The sequence below is a fragment of the Hydra vulgaris genome, chromosome 12 (assembly GCF_038396675.1).
Source record: "Hydra vulgaris chromosome 12, alternate assembly HydraT2T_AEP".
Classification (NCBI taxonomy): Eukaryota; Metazoa; Cnidaria; class Hydrozoa; order Anthoathecata; family Hydridae; genus Hydra; species Hydra vulgaris.
Window position 1 is genome coordinate 46,647,953 of NC_088931.1, and position 19,835 is coordinate 46,667,787.

General features: G+C 28.2%; 1 protein-coding gene across 1 annotated transcript in view; it reads left to right on the top strand.

Annotated features, from left to right (window-relative positions):
- Positions 1 to 17,800, top strand: part of LOC100215005 (uncharacterized) — a 43,831-nt gene extending 26,031 nt beyond the window's left edge. The window contains exons 5-6 of the mRNA XM_065813465.1: positions 1,053 to 1,194; positions 16,621 to 17,800. Of these exons, the coding sequence (XP_065669537.1) occupies positions 1,053 to 1,194; positions 16,621 to 17,146 (668 nt within the window). The 3' untranslated portion in view covers positions 17,147 to 17,800. The remainder of the gene's footprint in view (positions 1 to 1,052; positions 1,195 to 16,620) is intronic.
- The last annotated feature ends 2,035 nt before the right edge of the window (positions 17,801 to 19,835 follow it).

Sequence of the window (19,835 nt, forward strand, 5' to 3'; positions counted from 1 at the left end):
ACAAAAAATGAACATATGGCCTCTTGGTTCTCAGCTGACGGTATGTTTGTTTGGTATTAAAAATTTAGTTATATGTTTGTTTGTTATTTAATATTTAGTTATGTTTGTTTGTTAATTTTTTGACACTGGCACTATCTTCCCGCCATGATGGTTGCCAATAAAATCTGTGCCAGTTGAATAGAATGCTTTCTAAGCAGCCAATTGAATCTTATCTAATGTGTGCTTAATGTTGTTGTTTTTTAGTAGCTGTCTTAAATTGGATCCTATGTAAGTTCTTTCTCTGATTTTTGCCAAGCTCAATGCAGGAAATTTGTTAATTAGGTATTTAAAAGCCATACTTTCTTTATCAAGGGTCTGTATCAGCTGTCTACTAAACTTCCTTCAGGTTTTAGTATGTTTCTCTTATCATAACTGAATAAGCAACAGGGGCGTTGTTGTGAAGAACTGCTTTTTAATAGATTTAGATGAATTCCAATCACGAGGATAGTGCTTAATTCTAAATTTAAAGAAAAAAGCAGGAATAAAATTACAATGACATAATTATCAACTCATAATAAACAAATGTTTCAGGTTGGTTGATTGATAGGGTTTTAGTTTACTAAAGGACTTGTACCAGGTTCTTTAACTTAACTGTTGTTATAATAAGAGGCAAATAATACATTAATAAACTCATAAGGTGCATTAATACAGCTTTTGAGTGAATTTAACACTAACTTTTTTTTTTCAGCATTTATTCTTCTGATTTTTTCAAAATTCTGATTTTTCCAAATCAGCTTGGAGTCACTTTTTTCCTTCCGCTCTTCCCAAAGACAACAAACTATTGAACTATATATATATATATATATATATATATATATATATATATATATATATATATATATATATATATATATATATATATATATATATATATATATATATATATATATATATATATATATATATATATATATATTATATATATATATATATATATATATATATATATATTAATATATACACATATATATTTATATATATATATATTTATATTTATAATATATTAATTATAGGCTCAATAAATGGATCAACAGAAGACTTATTTTCTATTGCAAATAGTCTGCAATACGCAACACTTTTTAGTTATGATGACCCTTTTCACATTTCAAGTCATGCACACCATAGTTCATTACCTCTGTTTCATGCACTTAAACAGTAAGTTATATTTTTATATGAAAAATTTTATTTTTTTTTTAGCTTAAAAAAAATGGTCAACATGATCTTTGATAAATTTTATATTCATACAAAAAGTATTATACTAATAATTATCTGAAAAAATGTAAAAAAAATTATTTAATTTTATAGAGTGTTATGTAAAAAAAGTTTCAACATGACATGAAATGGTTTCAACATTATTGACAGTTTATCTAGTTTATATAAACTTGTAAATATGAAATTTTGTATCTTCTATTGTTAAACCATTAGAAAAACCGATATTAAAATATAATGCTTAATAGCAATTGCATTATTGAAACATCATAATTCATAATGGTAGTTGCATTATTGAAACATAATCCATACTTTTACATACAATACATACAACTTTATAAGATAAATAATTGCCTCAAGAAAATTAATCTAATTAAAGGGATCCCAAAATGACAAATAAGTATTTATTATCAATCGTAAGACTTTCCTATAGATTTTATAGGAAGGTAAACAAAAGAATGTTTTTTTATAGATTGGGAAAACCAAATGAAATTAAGATTTTTATGTTAAAATATAATAAATATTCTCTTAAATATATTAAATATTCAAAAAAGATGTTGATCACCTTATTATATATTCTGAATCTTTTTTCTTTTTATGTAGACAGTGTGAACTTTTTTTTTAGTTTATCTAAGCCGTTTATTACTATCACATAATTATTTTAATAAAAATTTGTTTAAATAAAAAAAGTTAAATAAAAAAAAACTTTATAATTTTTTAAATCTGTGAATGCTAGCACCTGAAAATCTAATGCATGGTTGCTGGCATCTGAAAATCTATTTATTCTTAATATCTAGTAATTGCAGTTTCTTTGCACATTTATATCACCGCCTAAGTTATTTTAATGAGTAACATATATTATATATATAGATATCAATTATATCAGCACCTTGAAAAACAACTCAGGTTGTCGAAAAGCCATTTATAAAGATATTATAAATAAATAAGTTACGTCTTCTGAAATTAAATAACAACAAGTTACAACATTACTACATCCTAAAGTATATATTTTTAATTCAAAATTCATGTTATATTATATATATATATATATATATATATATATATATATATATATATATATATATATATATATATATATACATATATATATGTATATATATATATATATATATATATATATATATATATATATATATATATATATATATATATATATGCATGCATTTCTATATCATCATCATCATCATTATCATAAAAAACATTTAGCTTTAGCTTCTCCTTTTATTCTATTTCTCTAATATAAAAAATCTCAAGCATTTTAATTCCTTGACTAAAGCTTGTTCAGATGTAAGAATATCTCTCTTGAGAACAAATGGGACGACTGAATAAATGTGAATTTCATAAGTGCGAACTGGCATAAGCATGAATGGGGTAAGTATGAACCGGCGTAAGTATAACGGGTGACAACTAAAAATCCGGACAAAAAGAAATTGTGCGCAAGTCATATTCAGTTGTTTAACTTTGCCACTTCGTTACATTATAAAGTGGTGTATGATTCAAGTAATAATTTTACATAGTTTTTGTTTGACAATTGTCAATTTAGTTGTCATAAAATGTCGTCTAAACAGAAGCTTCTTCGAGAACATGTTGAACATTTTTGTGAACGCCATAAAAGTGTTGGCAAAATGTTTACTGTAGAACATTTTATGAAAGAAGGTATATCGAAAAGTACAGTTTACGATATTTTAAAACATGGTACTGTTGAAAGAAAGCAAGGATCCGGACGAAAGCCCACAATAATGACCAAGAAAAATTTGAAGAAGTTAAAAACTCCATTTAACAACAAAGATGGCATTAGCCAGCGCGATGCTACTAGAATATTTGAGTGTTCCCAGCAGTATATCAGTATGGCACTCATAAAGCTTCAAGTTAAACCAAGGAAAAAGCAGAAATCGCCATCCTACACCGAAAGTCAAATTACTAAAGTAAAAAAAGATTGTCATTATCTTGTGAGACATTTTGGTAACAAAAATTTCATTTTGGATGATGAAAGTTATTTTACTTTAAACAAGCCCCAAATGCCTGGTAACAAAATTTATTACACAGATGACTCTTCTGTTACACCACCTAATGTTAAATTCAAAATGCAAAGCAAATTTGTGAAGAAAGTAATGTTATATATTGTTGTCTCCGACAGAGGAATTTCAGAGCCATTTTTCAAGGAAAGTAGTTTAGTTGTCAACCAAGAAGTTTACAAAAACCAATGCTTAACTAAAATTTTATCCCATTTATTAATAAATATCATTCAGATGATAATTACATATTTTGGCCTGATAAAGCATCATCACACTATGCGAAAAGTGTTACTGAGCTCCTCCAAAGCGAAAATTTCCTTTTGTACCGTAGAATGTTAACCCCACCAATCTTTCTCAATGTAGACCAATTGAAGATTTTTTTGGATAACTAAGTTCTTTAGTGTACAAGCGTGGTTTGAAAGCTCGAAATATTTCACAACTCAAGCGTAGAATTACAAAATCCTTGAAAGAAATGGACACAACTGGTGTACAAACAGCTTGCGCGAACATTAAAACAAAGTTGCGCAGAGTAGCAGATAAAGGATCCTTTGTGGAAAACCATTAATTTTATTGTATATTTTAAGTTGTCATCAATTATATATCAACCATATAAAATTGTTATGAATAAATTATTTCATCAAAATTAACATTTCTTCTCATTCCGGATTTTTAGTTGTCACCCGTTAAACTTGCATAAGTGCAAACTGTCATAAATGCGAAGCAGTTGCAAAAACTGGTATAAGTGCGAATCGACATAATGGTGAACTAGCATAAGTGCGCCGAATGAAATTACAAACATTAACATAAGTGCTAAATGCCAATTTGCACTTATGTTAATATTTGAAAATTTATTTGGCACACTTATGGCAATTCGCACTTATGCCAGTTCGCACTTATGCCAATGTTTACAAATTCTTTTAGCGCACTTACACTGATTTGCACTTTTGCAACACTTTGCACTTATGCCAGTTTGCACTTATGCCAGTTTTTGCAACGCTTCCCACATATGCCATTTCCCACTGAAATTCCCACTTATTCAGCCTCCTGGAACAAATGTCTTTTATTATTTAATTATTGCAAGAAGTCAATGTAAAAAGGTCCTGTTTGATGCTAAACTCTGCTACTCTTAGTCTACCAATTCTCAGTTGTTAGGTTCTGAGACTTTTGAAAAATCTTCAACAGATTCATAACTAAAGTAAGTCTAACATTCTATCTCTAATTTATGGGTCCGATCTTATTACTTCTGCCCAAAAAAAGGCTGTGTTGTTTGCATAGAACTTTTCCTCTAATTTACTTTTGAATCTAATGGTCATACTCTTCCAGCCATTCCAGTTGAACAGATTATCCTATTGTTAGATCTTTTACGACTTTTGGTTCAGACAATATTTTCACCATATTCTTACAAAAATGTTCTCCAGAATTTTCTTCAATCCTTGCTACACTATTATTAAGTGCGAAATAAGTGGTTCCAATATTTAAAAACTCTAGAAAATACTCTGATCTCTTCCTACAATAAGTCTTCTCTCTAGTATTAGTTTCTTCATGTAAAAATTTTAAGATTATTAAATCATTTCTTTCTAACTGCAGTATAGTATAGTCATTCTTGAAGGCCTACACTTTTCTTTGTTTTGATGATCTTTCTAGCTGACAACAGCTTGGGTGCATACAGTGGCTTGTGGATTTTAACTCCAACCAAATTCAGTTGTTTACTGCAAACAACTATTACAATACTGTTGACATTCCTATATTGACAAATAACAACCCTTAGAAATAACTCACAAATAATTCACTCTCAGAAAAAGTTCAAAAGCATATTGTAAATGTAGCTGAACCTGTTTCATCTGCCAAACTTGAGCCACTCTCCCATTGTTGTAAGGTTGCATCTCTTCCTTTTTTCTATAAATACTACCATTTTCGCTGCTCAAATTGAGCTATTATCTCTTGTTCAATCAACCAAAACTCATTCTCACTTGACTTCTCATTCAGCAAAGTAAGCTCATTTTATTGTATCTGTCCCTCTTTGCTATAAAAATTTTTTAATCATCTAGTTTATTTTCTCCCACATCAACAAAACTTCAAAACTCTCACCCATCTTCCTGTTTTCCTGATCATACAACCTACAACTTTTTAAGTCTTCATTTAAGTGTTTCCTTTCTCTTTAACCCTATCCTTTATTTTCTAATAAAATAATTTTGATTTTAATATATTACTCATATAATAGTTGTTGCTTGCAGATGTGAATTATATATAATTTATATTGTGAGTTATATATTACATATATATATATATATATATATATATATATATATATATATATATATATATATATATATATATATATATATATATATATATATATATATATATATATATATATATATATATATATATATATATATATATATATATATACACACATATATATATATATATATATACATATATATTTATATATATATATATATATATATATATATACATATATATATATATATATATATATATATATATATATATATATATATATATATATGCCATTATTTAATAAATAAAAAGTGTATACATAATTTATAATATATAAAGTATTATGAATTTTTTCTTAGCTGGGTTATCAACCCCTGCTAAATCTTATAATTTTGCCATGACTGAGGGCAGGTTTGTAAAAAGTCTTTTAGGCAGGGCAGAGGTCGGGACCCCTGACACTAACCAATTAAAGTTTGGTATTGCACCATACTTAATTTGTTTTATAAAGAAATATAGTTGTCCCCTTTCTTTGTTATGTTTTTCAGTGACTTATTAAACCAAACCATGCAAAAAATTCAAATAGGCAATATTGTATGATTCTGGAATAATGAATCAAATTAGATTTTTACAAGATATCTGTACTACCAATTTTTGGAGAGTAAATTTAAAGTAAATATAAAAATTTTTATCCCAAGATATATCTTGACTTATAAAATTTTTATCTAAATTTTTATCTTGATTTTATTCATTTTATAAAATTATTCATACAGTAGTGGTCAAAAGTATTTTTACTATCATTTTTTATGCAATAAACTTGTTAACGAAAAATGTTTAAACCATTTTACATTAAATTACAACCATTAATCTTTGTTTGTGCAATTCACCCATACAAATATAGTTTTAATTGGTAGTTTTAATTGTTTTAATAAATAATTGTAAAATTTTTTAAAAAACGTTGTTAAATTTTTTTTTTAAACGTAAATTCTTATATTTACATGAAATTTTTTCAACTAACTTCATTGAAAATTATTAAAATCACATTCAAAAATGGGAAAACACATGGAGTATAGTAAAGATCTTTATAATTCAGTAGTAAATGCAGTTAATTATCATGGAAACACAAAATCGAAAGCTCCTTGTCAATTTGGAGTATCTAAACAGCTTGTTTGTGCAGGGGAACTTTAGAAACAAAAGTTAGATCCAATTGATCAAGAAAAACTACTAAAAGGGGCAATTATCAATTTGTCATATGTCAAAAGGTGATGCTCCCCTTACTGAACCGCAGATTCTTTCTGAATTCAACAAATTTTCTGAAGTAAAAGTATGAGTCAACAGTGAAAAGACGTTTAAGTAACAACATTTTGTTTAGAAGACTTCCTACTCAAAAACCATTTATTTCAAAAAAGAACTGGATAGCTCGAGTAAAATTTGCCAAAGAGCATTTACATTGGACTAAACAAGATTGGGGTAAAGTGTTGTGGAGTGATTCAAGTAAATATAATTTGTTTTTATCTGATGGTATTAAGTATGTTAGACGTCTAAAAAATTGAAAAGACCCTCAGTATACTGTACCAACTGTAAAACAAGGAGGTGGTAGTGTCATGGTGTGGGGATGTTTTTCCCATGATTGTGTAGTGTCATTAGTTCAAATTGAGGGCATCATGGCTATCACATGGTAAAGCAAAAATGCATCAACGATGGTGTTTCCAGTAGAGTAATGACCCTAAACACACTTCAAAAGCTGTGAAAAATTGGTTAACATTTAATAAAGTCCGTGTTATGGACTGGCTTAGCCAAAGTCCTGACTTAAATCCCATTCAAAATTTATGAGAGGTACTTGATCCTCAAGTTAGAGAAGGAGATTTTACTAATAAAAAGAATTTGTTTGTGGCTTTACACCAAAAATGGAAAAGTATCCCTAAGACAAACTAATTAAGCTTGTCAATCAATGTCTCAAAGATGTGCTGCTGTAATTACCTCAAAATGAGGTTATGTCACTAAATATTGAATAATATAATTATAAATTTCATTAAATTTGGTAGTTTTGATCTTTATTTTTTCACTTTTTTTTCCCAAATATAATTAAAAGTAAAAATACTTTTGACCAGAGCAAAATTGAAAAGTAATTATTTAAATTATGATAATGCTAAGTACAATAAAAATTTTATACTGCATTAGAAGTTCACTAATGTACATTTAATAAAAGATAAATAAATGTCCAACTACTGTCAATATTTTTAAGCAAAAACTAATAGTAATACTTTCGAATGCTATTGTATATTGTATATCTTTAGACTCAATATTATTTTAAAAAATTTAAAAACTAATAGTAATACTTTCAAATGCTATTGTATATCTTTAGACTCAATATTATTTTTAAAAAATTTAAAAGTTGATAGTTATAGTTCATGAAAGCCTCAGAACTAGTAAGCAATTGGGCTAATATTTGACCGAAGCCCAGTTTGATAAATCATAGCTGGGGTCAGGGTTATGGCAGAGGCTGCCTAAATCTTGACAAACCCTATAAATGAAATAAATATATTTTATCTTGGATTGAAATTCATGTTATATTTATCAATAGATATAGATAGTCCTTGGAATTAGGGAAAATAAGGTCAGCAAAAATTTACTGACCTTAATCTGTATGTGGTCGGCAGAAAAATATAAAGCAAAGGTTTGATCATAAAACATAGAAACGTAGTTGGCAATTTTTTGCTGACCTGAAACACTTCTAGGTTGGCATTACCAAATGCTAACCCTAATTCCAAGGGTTGTATAAATGAATATATATATATTTAATGGAAGCGATGTCAAGCCCCTATGCAAGAAGTACCACTTGTGGCAAATAAACCATGACCCAACTCGAGTAACAGCATCTAAATTGTCTTGACATTATACTAACAAATGCTCCAGTGTTATATTTCTGAAACTCTAAAACCAATGGGCCAATCTGATTCTCCAATTGATCAAGATTCCAAAGCTAATCTCCTGTTAAGTATGAATTCCAGCAATCCCAGTGATCACAATGTTGTCATTGCTTTTTCCCCCCAATATATGTATAAAAACACTCAACCAAAACCTAAGCGCATCCAAATACGATCGGGAAAGATTAGAGATGCAGTTGCTGCCATTCGATTACTTGACATGCATAGTATCCTAGCAAACCTTTACTCTGACCGACTTGGATCATTCTCAGCCTTCCAGAACGCTATAATTGATGCACAAAATGTACATCAGCCTCTACGTACAATTAACGTATGCGGTGACCAAGATTGGATGACTGCAGATATCCTTCACTGCATAAAACAACGCCAATACCTCATTAGCTGCTATATTCTTTGATTTTTTAAAACCATTTGACCTCGTTGACCACATTATTCTTATGCACAAACTCGAAATCAACCTTCCATTATAGTTATCATCCTGGATTGCAAAGTAGCTTTCAAACTGTTAACAACATGTTATATTTAATAAAATGTTTCTCAACATAGCCAAATGCAAAGTTATTTATATTGGCAGAGGTGAAAAGCCAGTCATAACATTAAAAAGCGAAATTCTTGAAGTTGTAAACTCATACAAATACCTCGGCATCAACCTCAACTCAAGTCTCAATTTTGACAAACAATGCTCTAGTCTTTTTAAGCAGCTCCGAATATTTGGTGGATGTTCTCAACCTATGCTTATATCTGCCTACCGTGCTTATTGCCATAGCCACTTTACTTACAGTGCAGTTATCCTCACCTCAACAACCAATAAAACTAAATCTAGGATGCAAGTCTTTCAAAACCGCCTTTTAAAAGCTGGTATTGATCCACATGATACAAGCTCCTATGGTATCCTTCCTATTGAAGAACATCTTGATTTCGTATGTCTCAGCACACTTAAACAAATTTTAAACAAACCTAACTATCCAATCACACTTAGTCTACATAAAAACAATCACTCACATTCCACTTTCAAATTTAATACCAGATCTGCAAACAGGGTTGTTATCTGTCAAATATGTCTAAGACATATTTTCTGCCGACATAAAATATGTCCCATATATTTTCTATCGACATATTTTGACATAATTTTATGTCTGAATTATTTTCTGCTGACATAAAATATGTCAGACATATTTTCTATCGACATATTTTGACATAATTTTATGTCTGAATGATTTTCTGTCTGAATGATTTTCTGCTGACAAAATATGTCAGACATATTTTCTATCAACATATTTTGACATAATTTCATATCTGAATTATTTGCTGTTTGATATTCTTAAAGAAAAAATCAATCTAACAAATTTATTGCGCATTTCAACTTAATTTACAGAGTTAAGTGAAAATAGTTTAACAAATTTGTTGCTTTTTTGCAATCAATTATGCTTCATAAAACTTTTACTTTAAACCCTATAAGCAAACATCAGTTGTTTCATAAAGGTCTTTTTTTTCCCTTTTTAGCGATGTTTCATTTGATAGTATTGACTAATATTGGCATTTATTGACTTATTTATTGATTATTACTTATTTATTAATTATGACTAATATTGACATTGATAGTATTGACTAATATTGACATTTTATAGTATTGACTTTTTCTTACGATTTTAAGTCAAAAATGGAGAATAATTTATTGAATGAATCAACTATTAGAAATTCAAAATGTGAAATGCAATCCAAAAAACAAATTGTTTGCTCGTCACCAGAAAAATTTTTTTTTTTTGTTGACCTTCAATTATAATTGATTGCAAAAAAAGGAACAAATTTGTTAAACTATTTTTACTTAACTCTGTAAATTAAGTTGAAATGCGTAATAAATTTGTTAGATTGATTTTTTCTTCAAGAATATCAAACAGCAAATAATTCAGATATAAAATTATGTCAAAATATGTCCATAGAAAATATGTCTGACATATTTTATGTCAGCAGAAAATAATTCAGACATAAAAATATGTCGATAGAAAATATGTCTGCCATATTTTATGTCAGCAGAAAACCATTCAGACATAAAATTATGTCAAAATATGTCACTCGAAAATATGTGGGATATATTTTATGTCGGCAGAAAATATGTCTGAAAATATGTCGACAGATTTGCCAGACAAATTATGCCGTAACAACTCTGTCTGCAAAATCAACAATTTATTTAAACACTCATCTACAAAAATTTATCTGCCCCTTTCGTAATGATGCAAATAAACCTGGAGCTAACTCTACCCTTTACGTTACATGAAATCATTCAATAGAATATTCCAAAATATTGTAATATTAGTTTTTTTGTAAACTCAAATCAATATTTATTTCAGGAAAAGATTATATTTACAACATATATATATATATATTTTTTTGAGATATATATTTATATTTATTTATTGTTGTTTATATATTATAATATATATATAAATATATATATATATATATGTATGTATATATATATATATATATATATATATATATATATATATATATATATATATATATATATATATATATTTATATTCATATATACATATATATTATATATATATATATATATTTATATTTATTTATATATATATAAATTTATTATATATATATATATATATATACATATATATATATATATATACATATATATATATATATATATATATATATATATATATATATATATATATATATATATATATATATATATATATGCGGTAGTGGTGTAGTGGTAGAGCGCTCGCTTCATAAGCGAGAGGTTCCGAGTTTGATTCCCACCACGTCCCTGGTAGTACCGCGCTCAACTTGTTTCTCCGCGCAGCAGCCTTGTTCATCAAGGTTCGTGTTTCGAAGTTATAAAGTTGAAAGAAGGTGATAACCACAAGTAGCCTCCTCATCTGTAGTGGTCTTCTCAGCTTTGGGGAGGTCAATTAAAGTATATATATATATATATATATATATATATATATATATATATATATATATATATATATATATATATATATATATATATATATATATATATATATATATATATATATATATATATATATATATATATAAATATATATAAATATATATATATATATATATATATATATATAAATATATATATATATATATATATATATATATGTATATATATTTATTTATACAAAAACGCATTGTAAACATAGTTGGACCTACTCTTGCAGCCAACCTCCAACCATTATCACATCGTCGTAATGTTGCTTCTCTTTCTCTTTTCTACAAATACTATAATGGGCACTGCTCTAAAAAGCTAGCGTCTCTTGTGCCATCTACTATATTTCATTCTTGTGTTACTCGTCATTTTGTCATCCTTTTTCTGATACTGTTCCTAAGTGCTCCAAAAACGCTTATTCGTCTAGTTTTTTTCCTCGAACATCAGCTCTTTGGAATTCGTTTCCTTCATCTTGCTTTCCTGAGTCATATAATTTGCAATCTTTTAAGTCGTCTGTCAATTGTTATCTTGCTCTACAATCTTCATCCTTTCTTTTTCAGTAACTTCCAACTTTAATTAGTGGCTGCTTGCAGCCTTGTTGGAAGCGAAGATGTTTAAAAAAAAAAAAAATTTATATATATATATAAATAATAATAAATAAATATATGTTTATATAAATATAATTATTATTATTTATATATATATATATATGTATATAAATTTATTATATATATATATATATATATATATATATATATATATATATATATATACATAGTCTTAACCAGGAATAAATTTGATACAGCGTTTTGATGAAATTGGGAATTTGTCAAAATATCTTCCAATCCTCCCCCCTCTCCTGAGATTAAAATGTGTTCCGGGAATATGTGGGATCCTCTTTTTATATATTTTTTCTTCTTCTACTCCACTGCAGCACTGCATACATTGATTGGACAGCCCCAAAAATGAAATAAAATACCGTCTGTAACATATATTGAAGATAAATATGAAATCAACACAAAATTAGATATACTTTTACAATGACACAGCAAATTAAGCTCTGATTTTCAATGATATATTAAGAATTATATATTTTTATATTATAAAATAATCGTGTATATTAATTAATTATTATTAAGAATAATATATTTGATTTATTTTTAATCTTAATATATCATTGCTGCTTTCATTTTAAGAGTATTCTCTTGAATAAATATATTTTTTTTTTTCAACGGTGGGCATTAAATGGCGATTTATAAAAGTAATATAGCGCTTTAAGTACAAAAATACAAAATCTCAGCAATAACAACAATAAATGATGTTTAATTACAAAAAAAATTGATTGCAAGCGCTTGCACACAATCATGGCAACCAAGAATACCAACAATTATTTTTTCATTCATAGTGATAAAATGTTATTTAGACTGTTGTTCATTCAAACATTTAAATTTGTTTTTATGTTATAAATTCAAGCAAGCAGTGAATCTAGTTTTCTTGATTTTTAAATTTCTAGTACCAGTTTGTTGTAATAAAAAAAAACATTCTTGTTACTAAAGGTATTTAATTTACTTTTAATATATGTACTTAATTTACGTTTTAAATAAAAGCAAGCAGTAAAGTACCAGTTTTTATAATCATAAAACATTTTTTGTATTTAACTTATATTTCAGAGGTGGTCTTTTAAAAAAGTTAGTTAAGAAAAGATAGTAGATGAGTAAAAAATGATTTTTGTCAATATAATTACATTATTCAGTTGATACAAAAAAAGACTAAAAGACTTACCCTAATATCCTTAATTGATCATAATTCGAAAGTATCTGACATAGGCGGCTTCTGAATATTTTTGTTGACAAAGCATATAGACTACTTGAAGTAGAGTTTGCAGTAAGAATTAATAAGTTATTTAACTTTTCAGCCAAAAAGTGCAAAACTTTTTAAAAAAATAGCATTTGCGGGTGTTAAACCAAACAAATTTGTTATTTTTTTAGATTGTACTTTATTTCTTGCTAATTTTTTTATATAATATTTGCTGTTGTTGGAACGCAATGAAAAAATTATTTGCGAATTTTGAGAAATAAATTTTACAAGCAAGTTTACCAGAAAATCCCTAAAGTCGCTTGGAAAATTCCAATACTAAAGAAGTTATGCAATTGCGTAGTTATACCAATAACAGTGATTTTATTTCAAGTTTTGCACAATTTTTTTTTTAACTTTATTTAGGTGCCTCAAGAAGTCCTTACGGTCTTATCACATAGCACTGCCGATGAGCATTTAATAGAAAGTTGACGCCTCAATCCTAACCAATGTCACAAAACATGCCCAGAGGTGGAATTCCACGGGTCCTTTGTTTCTTAGACAAGTGCGCTACCTCTGCGCCATGACTGCTAATTAATAATTTAAAGTTTTTTATGTTATTTTTCTTTTAGTTTTAAAATATTTAAGTTTCAATAATTTTTACAACTATTGTTAAACTTTAATTTAGCAAATTTTATTTGGAGAATGGGATTTTTTCATCTTTAAATTGGAAATTTAATTTTTTTTAGCATTTGGGAATACCGCATTTGATGGGGCCATACAGGGCTAGTTTCATTCTGATATATACATTTTTTTTTTTAAACATCTTTGCTTCCAACAAGGCTGCAAGCAGCCACTAATTAAAGCTGGAAGTTACTGAAAGAGAAAAGATGAAGATTGTAAAGCAAGATAACGATTGACACACGACTTAAAAGATTGCAAATTATATGAATCAGGAAAGCAAGATGAAGGAAGCGAATTCCAAAGAACTGATGTTCGAGGAAAAAAACTAGATGAATAAGCGTTTTTTGGAGCATTTAGGAACAGTCACAGAAAAAGGATGACACTTAATTGAATGACGAGTAACACAAGAATGAGTTTTAGTAGATGGCACAAGAGACGCTAGCTCTTTAAAGCAGTGCCCATAATAGTATTTGTAGAAAAGAGAAAGAGAAGCAACATTACGACGATGTTATAATGGTTGGAGGTTGGCTGCAAGAACAGGTCCAACTATGTTTACAATGCGTTTTTGCACCTTGTCTAAAAGAGAAAGGGCATCATTAGAAGATCCGCCCCAGATATGGCAACATTATTCCATACAAGGCCGGATTTTAGATTTATAGAGATAGAAAATAGAATCCGAAGTAAGAAAGTGACGAGCTCGATGAAGAGATGCAACCTTAGCAGATGCTAATTTTGCAACATATTTTAATATATGGTTTCCAAGAAAGATTGGAAGTAAGAGTTAATCCTAGAAGATGAAGAGTAGGTGACTCATTGAGTACCGTTCATAAATATAGGAAGATCTAAATTATTGCGATAACGATTGGCTGAAAAATATTGAGTTTTATCAGAATTAAAATTCACCAACCACTGTGAGCCCCATGTTGCAGCAGAATTGAGATCCTTTTCAAGCTCAAATACCCCCTCCAAGCAATCAGAGGGTGTTGGTTTCTTATCACAACAAAAATAAATGGTAGTATCATCAGCAAACAATGCCACCTTAGATGTGAGAATATCTGGAAGATCGTTAATGTAAATTAAAAAGAGTATAGGGCCAAGGATTGAACCTTGAGGAACCCCTGAAGTTACAGAATAAGAAGAAGAGTGTTGTCCTACGAGGACAACTTTTATGCTACGATTGGAAAGGAAGGATTCAATAATCTTAAAGATGTTGCCGGATACACCATAAGAAGAAAGCTTATGGAGAAGGCCAGCATGTCAAACTTTATCAAAAGCTTTTGAAATGTCAAGAGCGATGGCCTTAACCTCTCCACCTTCATTGTTGAATAGTTTTGAAAGTATAGACAACAGCTCTGGAGAACACTTCTGCAAGACAATAACAGGTATGTTGTCCGGGCCACAAGCTTTAGAAGAGTCTAGGCAGGAAATCACTTTAGATGCAGATGCTGGAGTGATATGAATGTCAAGCAATGGATTAACCTGTTTGTTGGCAATATCAGGTAGAACGCAACTAGTGGAATCAAGAGATGATATTGATGAAAAGTTTTTAGCAAACAATTCGGCTTTGTCTTTAGGTGAGGTGACAAAGTCTGAACCATACAAGAGAGGTTGAATTATAGATTTGCCATTATTATTGATATTATTAAAGATTCTCCAGAAGTCACGAAAGCCTAATTTTTGAGATGAGATACGAGATTTCATGACCTGAGAATAGTGAATGGAGAATAGCTTTTTACAATTGTTTCTAGTAGTAATAAACAGGCATCTGTTTTCTGGAGAATTGTTTTGCTGATAAATATGGAAGTAACGGTTTCGATTGGCAATCGCAGCAGCACAGTGTGAGGAAAACCATGGAGGAGAGTGAGGCTTGACCTGGAATCGCCGAGAGGGAACAAAAGATTCAATGCCAGCCTGAATTCACGAAGTTATGTAAGAAGCACATTTGTCGACAAGAAGACGAAAGATTTCTACCCAAGGGCCATCGCAAAGAAAATCACGGAAAGAATTCCAGTCAGCTTTACTGTAGTTGTAAGAGGTACGATATTAGGGGGATCCAGGTGATGAAGAAGAATGAGATATTAGTTTTAGAGAGATCAAACTGTGATCAGAAGCATCTAAGGGTGAATGTGGAGAAACTGAGCACTGACTAGGATCAGAAACAAGACATAAGTCGAGTAGAGGAGGTAAATGATACGGGTTGTCTGGAAAGTGAGTCGGAAAGTTGACTATTTGAGTTAGGGATTGAGAAAGGCAAAAGTTGTGGGCTTTAATACCTGCAGAATCACTGACACTAGAGCCAAGCCGAATTTACGAATTTTTTATTCGTTTAATAAAGAAGATACAAAATGAAATAATTCATTTCATTTCGTACCTTTTAAAAATACAGTACGATTTAAAACGGATTTTTTGACTTAAAGTAAAAAAAAAAAAAAAAATTACAAAACGATGATTTTTGTTTCGTACCGTTTCGTACTTTTTTTTGAACTAATAGCAGACACGGGTGTTTATTTTACACTAATTTTTTTATTAAACAAAAATTAAAAACTTTAAATTTTATACTTTATGAAATAAAACTTTTTAAAGTTCATGATATTTAAGTCACTAAGTTTCTGTAGACTATTTTAAGAGTTCTACAGGGAAGGGCAATAACAAAATACATATACGGTATTTACATAATTATTTATTTTTTTCATAACAGCAAAACAGATGTTATCATGCACGATTATTGTATTGCAACAATGCCCGCTTTTAAGCCATCAATTGACTATCTTTACTCGTTTATCGATGCATATCCAAATAACCCCAAGTTTGCTTGTATTGTTTTCAGCCTTATTACGCAATCGAATTTTAACGCGCTGAGCTATTTAGACAGTGCACTTGAAAAGTTGTTAAAAGACTTGAAGAAGTTAAAAAATACAATAATAGTTATCAATACAGTTAAAGGAAGTTTAGTTGGAAAATTAGCAGAGTTACCACAGGGATTGCTTGAAAATAAATCACCGTTTTTGAGTATTTATTTTTCAGAAGATATCCGAAGTAATTATAATTTGGCTCCGAGCAGACAAAAAGATATAACAACCCCTTTTGATTTACATGTGACACTTAAATCTTTTTTATCTACAAATAAGTATGAACATCCATATGGAGTTTCGTTGTATGAAAATACAGCTCCCAGAAGTTGTGTCAAAGCAGGAATTCACAGTTCTATGTGTCCTTGTAATTAAGAAACTTTTGTCCTTTGATTTTATGTTTCAATTCACAGTTCTATGTGTCCTTGTAATTAAGAAATTTTTGTCCTTTGATTTTATGTTTCAATTGCATTAAATTTTGCTTGTATATGCGTGTGTGTAATTGCTTTGTGACTAAGTTACCTTATATGGAAAACTCATAAATTTTTGTTGGTGAAAATAAAATTGAGCTTTTTCAAGGCTTTTCGGAAACTTGAGTTTGAGTTTTAACGTCTGCATCGGTGCGTGTGTTTTTTTAAATTGTTTAATATAGTAAATTTCTTGTAGTTAAGTATATGTAGTTAGACTTTTTTTTTAATAAGCATATTTTTTTGTAGAACACAGTTTTTATTTAATAAATGGTTCATACGCATTTATTATCTTTTAAAAATCGAAAATATTTAAAACTAATTTTTAAAATAGTAAAAAATAATTTTTAATATTTTATTATCACGTTTATGTATATATCGGTTGAAGTTCAATTGCATTCATGTTTTATAATGTTTTTAATCCCGTTTTTTTTGTTTTTTTTTGTGTACATATGTAACAGTATATAAGATATAAAACTGTATTTAAAATCCTTTTAATATTTTTGTATTATTTTTATTGTAATTAGTTGTATCACCCAAAAAAAAAGGAAATGTATAGAAACAGTTGTTGTTTTTTTTTACGACAAATTTTCGTATAAATAACAGCTTTCGCAGTTTACTGAGTGTATATATCGTTATAGGCAGAAAAAACAACTATAATAATGAATTATTTAAAGTGCAAATAAAACTGTTAAAAGTTTTTTACTTGTATTTGTATAATTGATAATCGTTATATTGAATAAATTTGATATATATATATATATATATATATATATATATATATATATATATATATATATATATATATATATATATATATATATATATATATATATATATATATATATATATATATATATATATATATATATAGATAGATAGATAGATAGATAGATAGATAGATAGATAGATAGATAGATGGATAGATAGATAGATAGATAGATAGATAAATCTATCTGATATATAGATATCTAGATAAATTTGATTCTCGCTGCATCAAATTAATTTCATTACACATAGACATGTGAGAAATATAAGCAAAATAAGCAAATTCTGGAAGTGATGTCTTCAAATTGTCCATATTTTTAGATATTTTGTAGAAAATAATGAAATGAGGCCACTGTTATTCTTTTTTTTTTTCTTTCGAAAACTCCTATTAATTGGGAAGATATCGGGTCCCAAAATTCGGTCCTTTATATAAAAATATTTTTGTATGGAGTGCAATTGCTACTTTAAAGGGCAACTTTAGCAACATGAATTTGAGTGACGCATTCCTTTTTTTTTCTTCTGCTACTATGGGTAGATTTCTACAGTAAAAACAAAAATTCAATACGGTTACACTTTTTGATGTCTAGAAATCACGGTTCAAAACTGATAAGTTTCAAATTTTATTCATACTTTGAGCATAAATATCTATTAATTAGTAAATATTAATTGCTCAAAGTATATTTTTTTTTTGTATAAAATCAATGTATGCCTTAGTGGCTTTTAAAAACAAGGAATTCATGTGTAAGTTATGTGAAAAACAGGAATTTTTGAAATGAATTCCTGTTTTTGACATAACTTGAAAAACACATGAATTCTTTGTTTTTGAAAGCCACTAAGACATACATTGATTTTATACAAAAAAAAAAAATCATGCAAGAGCCTGGAAAGAAGTAACTTGTTTTTTTTATTTAATTGAATATTCATGCTATATTTTTCTATACAATGTTGTATCCGAAAATATTGTCAGCTTATAAGCTGACAATATTTTCGGATACAACACGATACGATATTTTCGGAATAGATTCGGACCGTACACAGTCTATATATATATATAGTAAGTAGAAAAAAAAAGGTCCGAAAATGAATACTTTTTGGTTTAAGAAGGGGAAGGGGGGGAGGGGTCAAAAGTGATTCGACAGCGCTCAAACTTTTTGAGGCTCATTTTTTATATATTTGCCCCAAATTTAGGGGGTATGGCTTTTTTGTTTTCAAAATTTACTTTTTTTTACTCTCCCTAATATATATATATATATATATATATATATATATATATATATATATATATATATATATATATATATATATATATATATATATATATATATATACATATATATATATAGTGGTGGCCAAAAGTACGGAAACTTTTCAAAAATGCTTTTTATTTATTTATAAAAAATGCAACACCTTCTACATATTATGCATATGTTTTTTGAAGTCGTAATACAACTTTTTAATAAAATAAAACATTTTTTTTTATTAACATATACAAAAAAAAATTATATTTTTAAATTAGGCCTGGTCTTAAGTATGGAAACTTATGACCATTTTAAATGTTCCCTTGCAAACAATAATCTACCCATCTTATTTTTCTTAGAAATTAACGGTTTTTTGACAGCCACTCTTCCGAATAAGCCCGCATCATTTAACCTTCTACGAACTGTCCTGTCAGATAATAAAACTCCATGCTGTTCCAAGATTTTTTCTTTTATATCCTTTGATGACTTTCTAGGATCTTTTGTAGAAGTATTTTTTATATCTTTATCCAATCTTTTTGTTGTTTTTCTTGGTCTTCCAGGTTTCATTTTCACTTCTACAGTTCCCCTTTC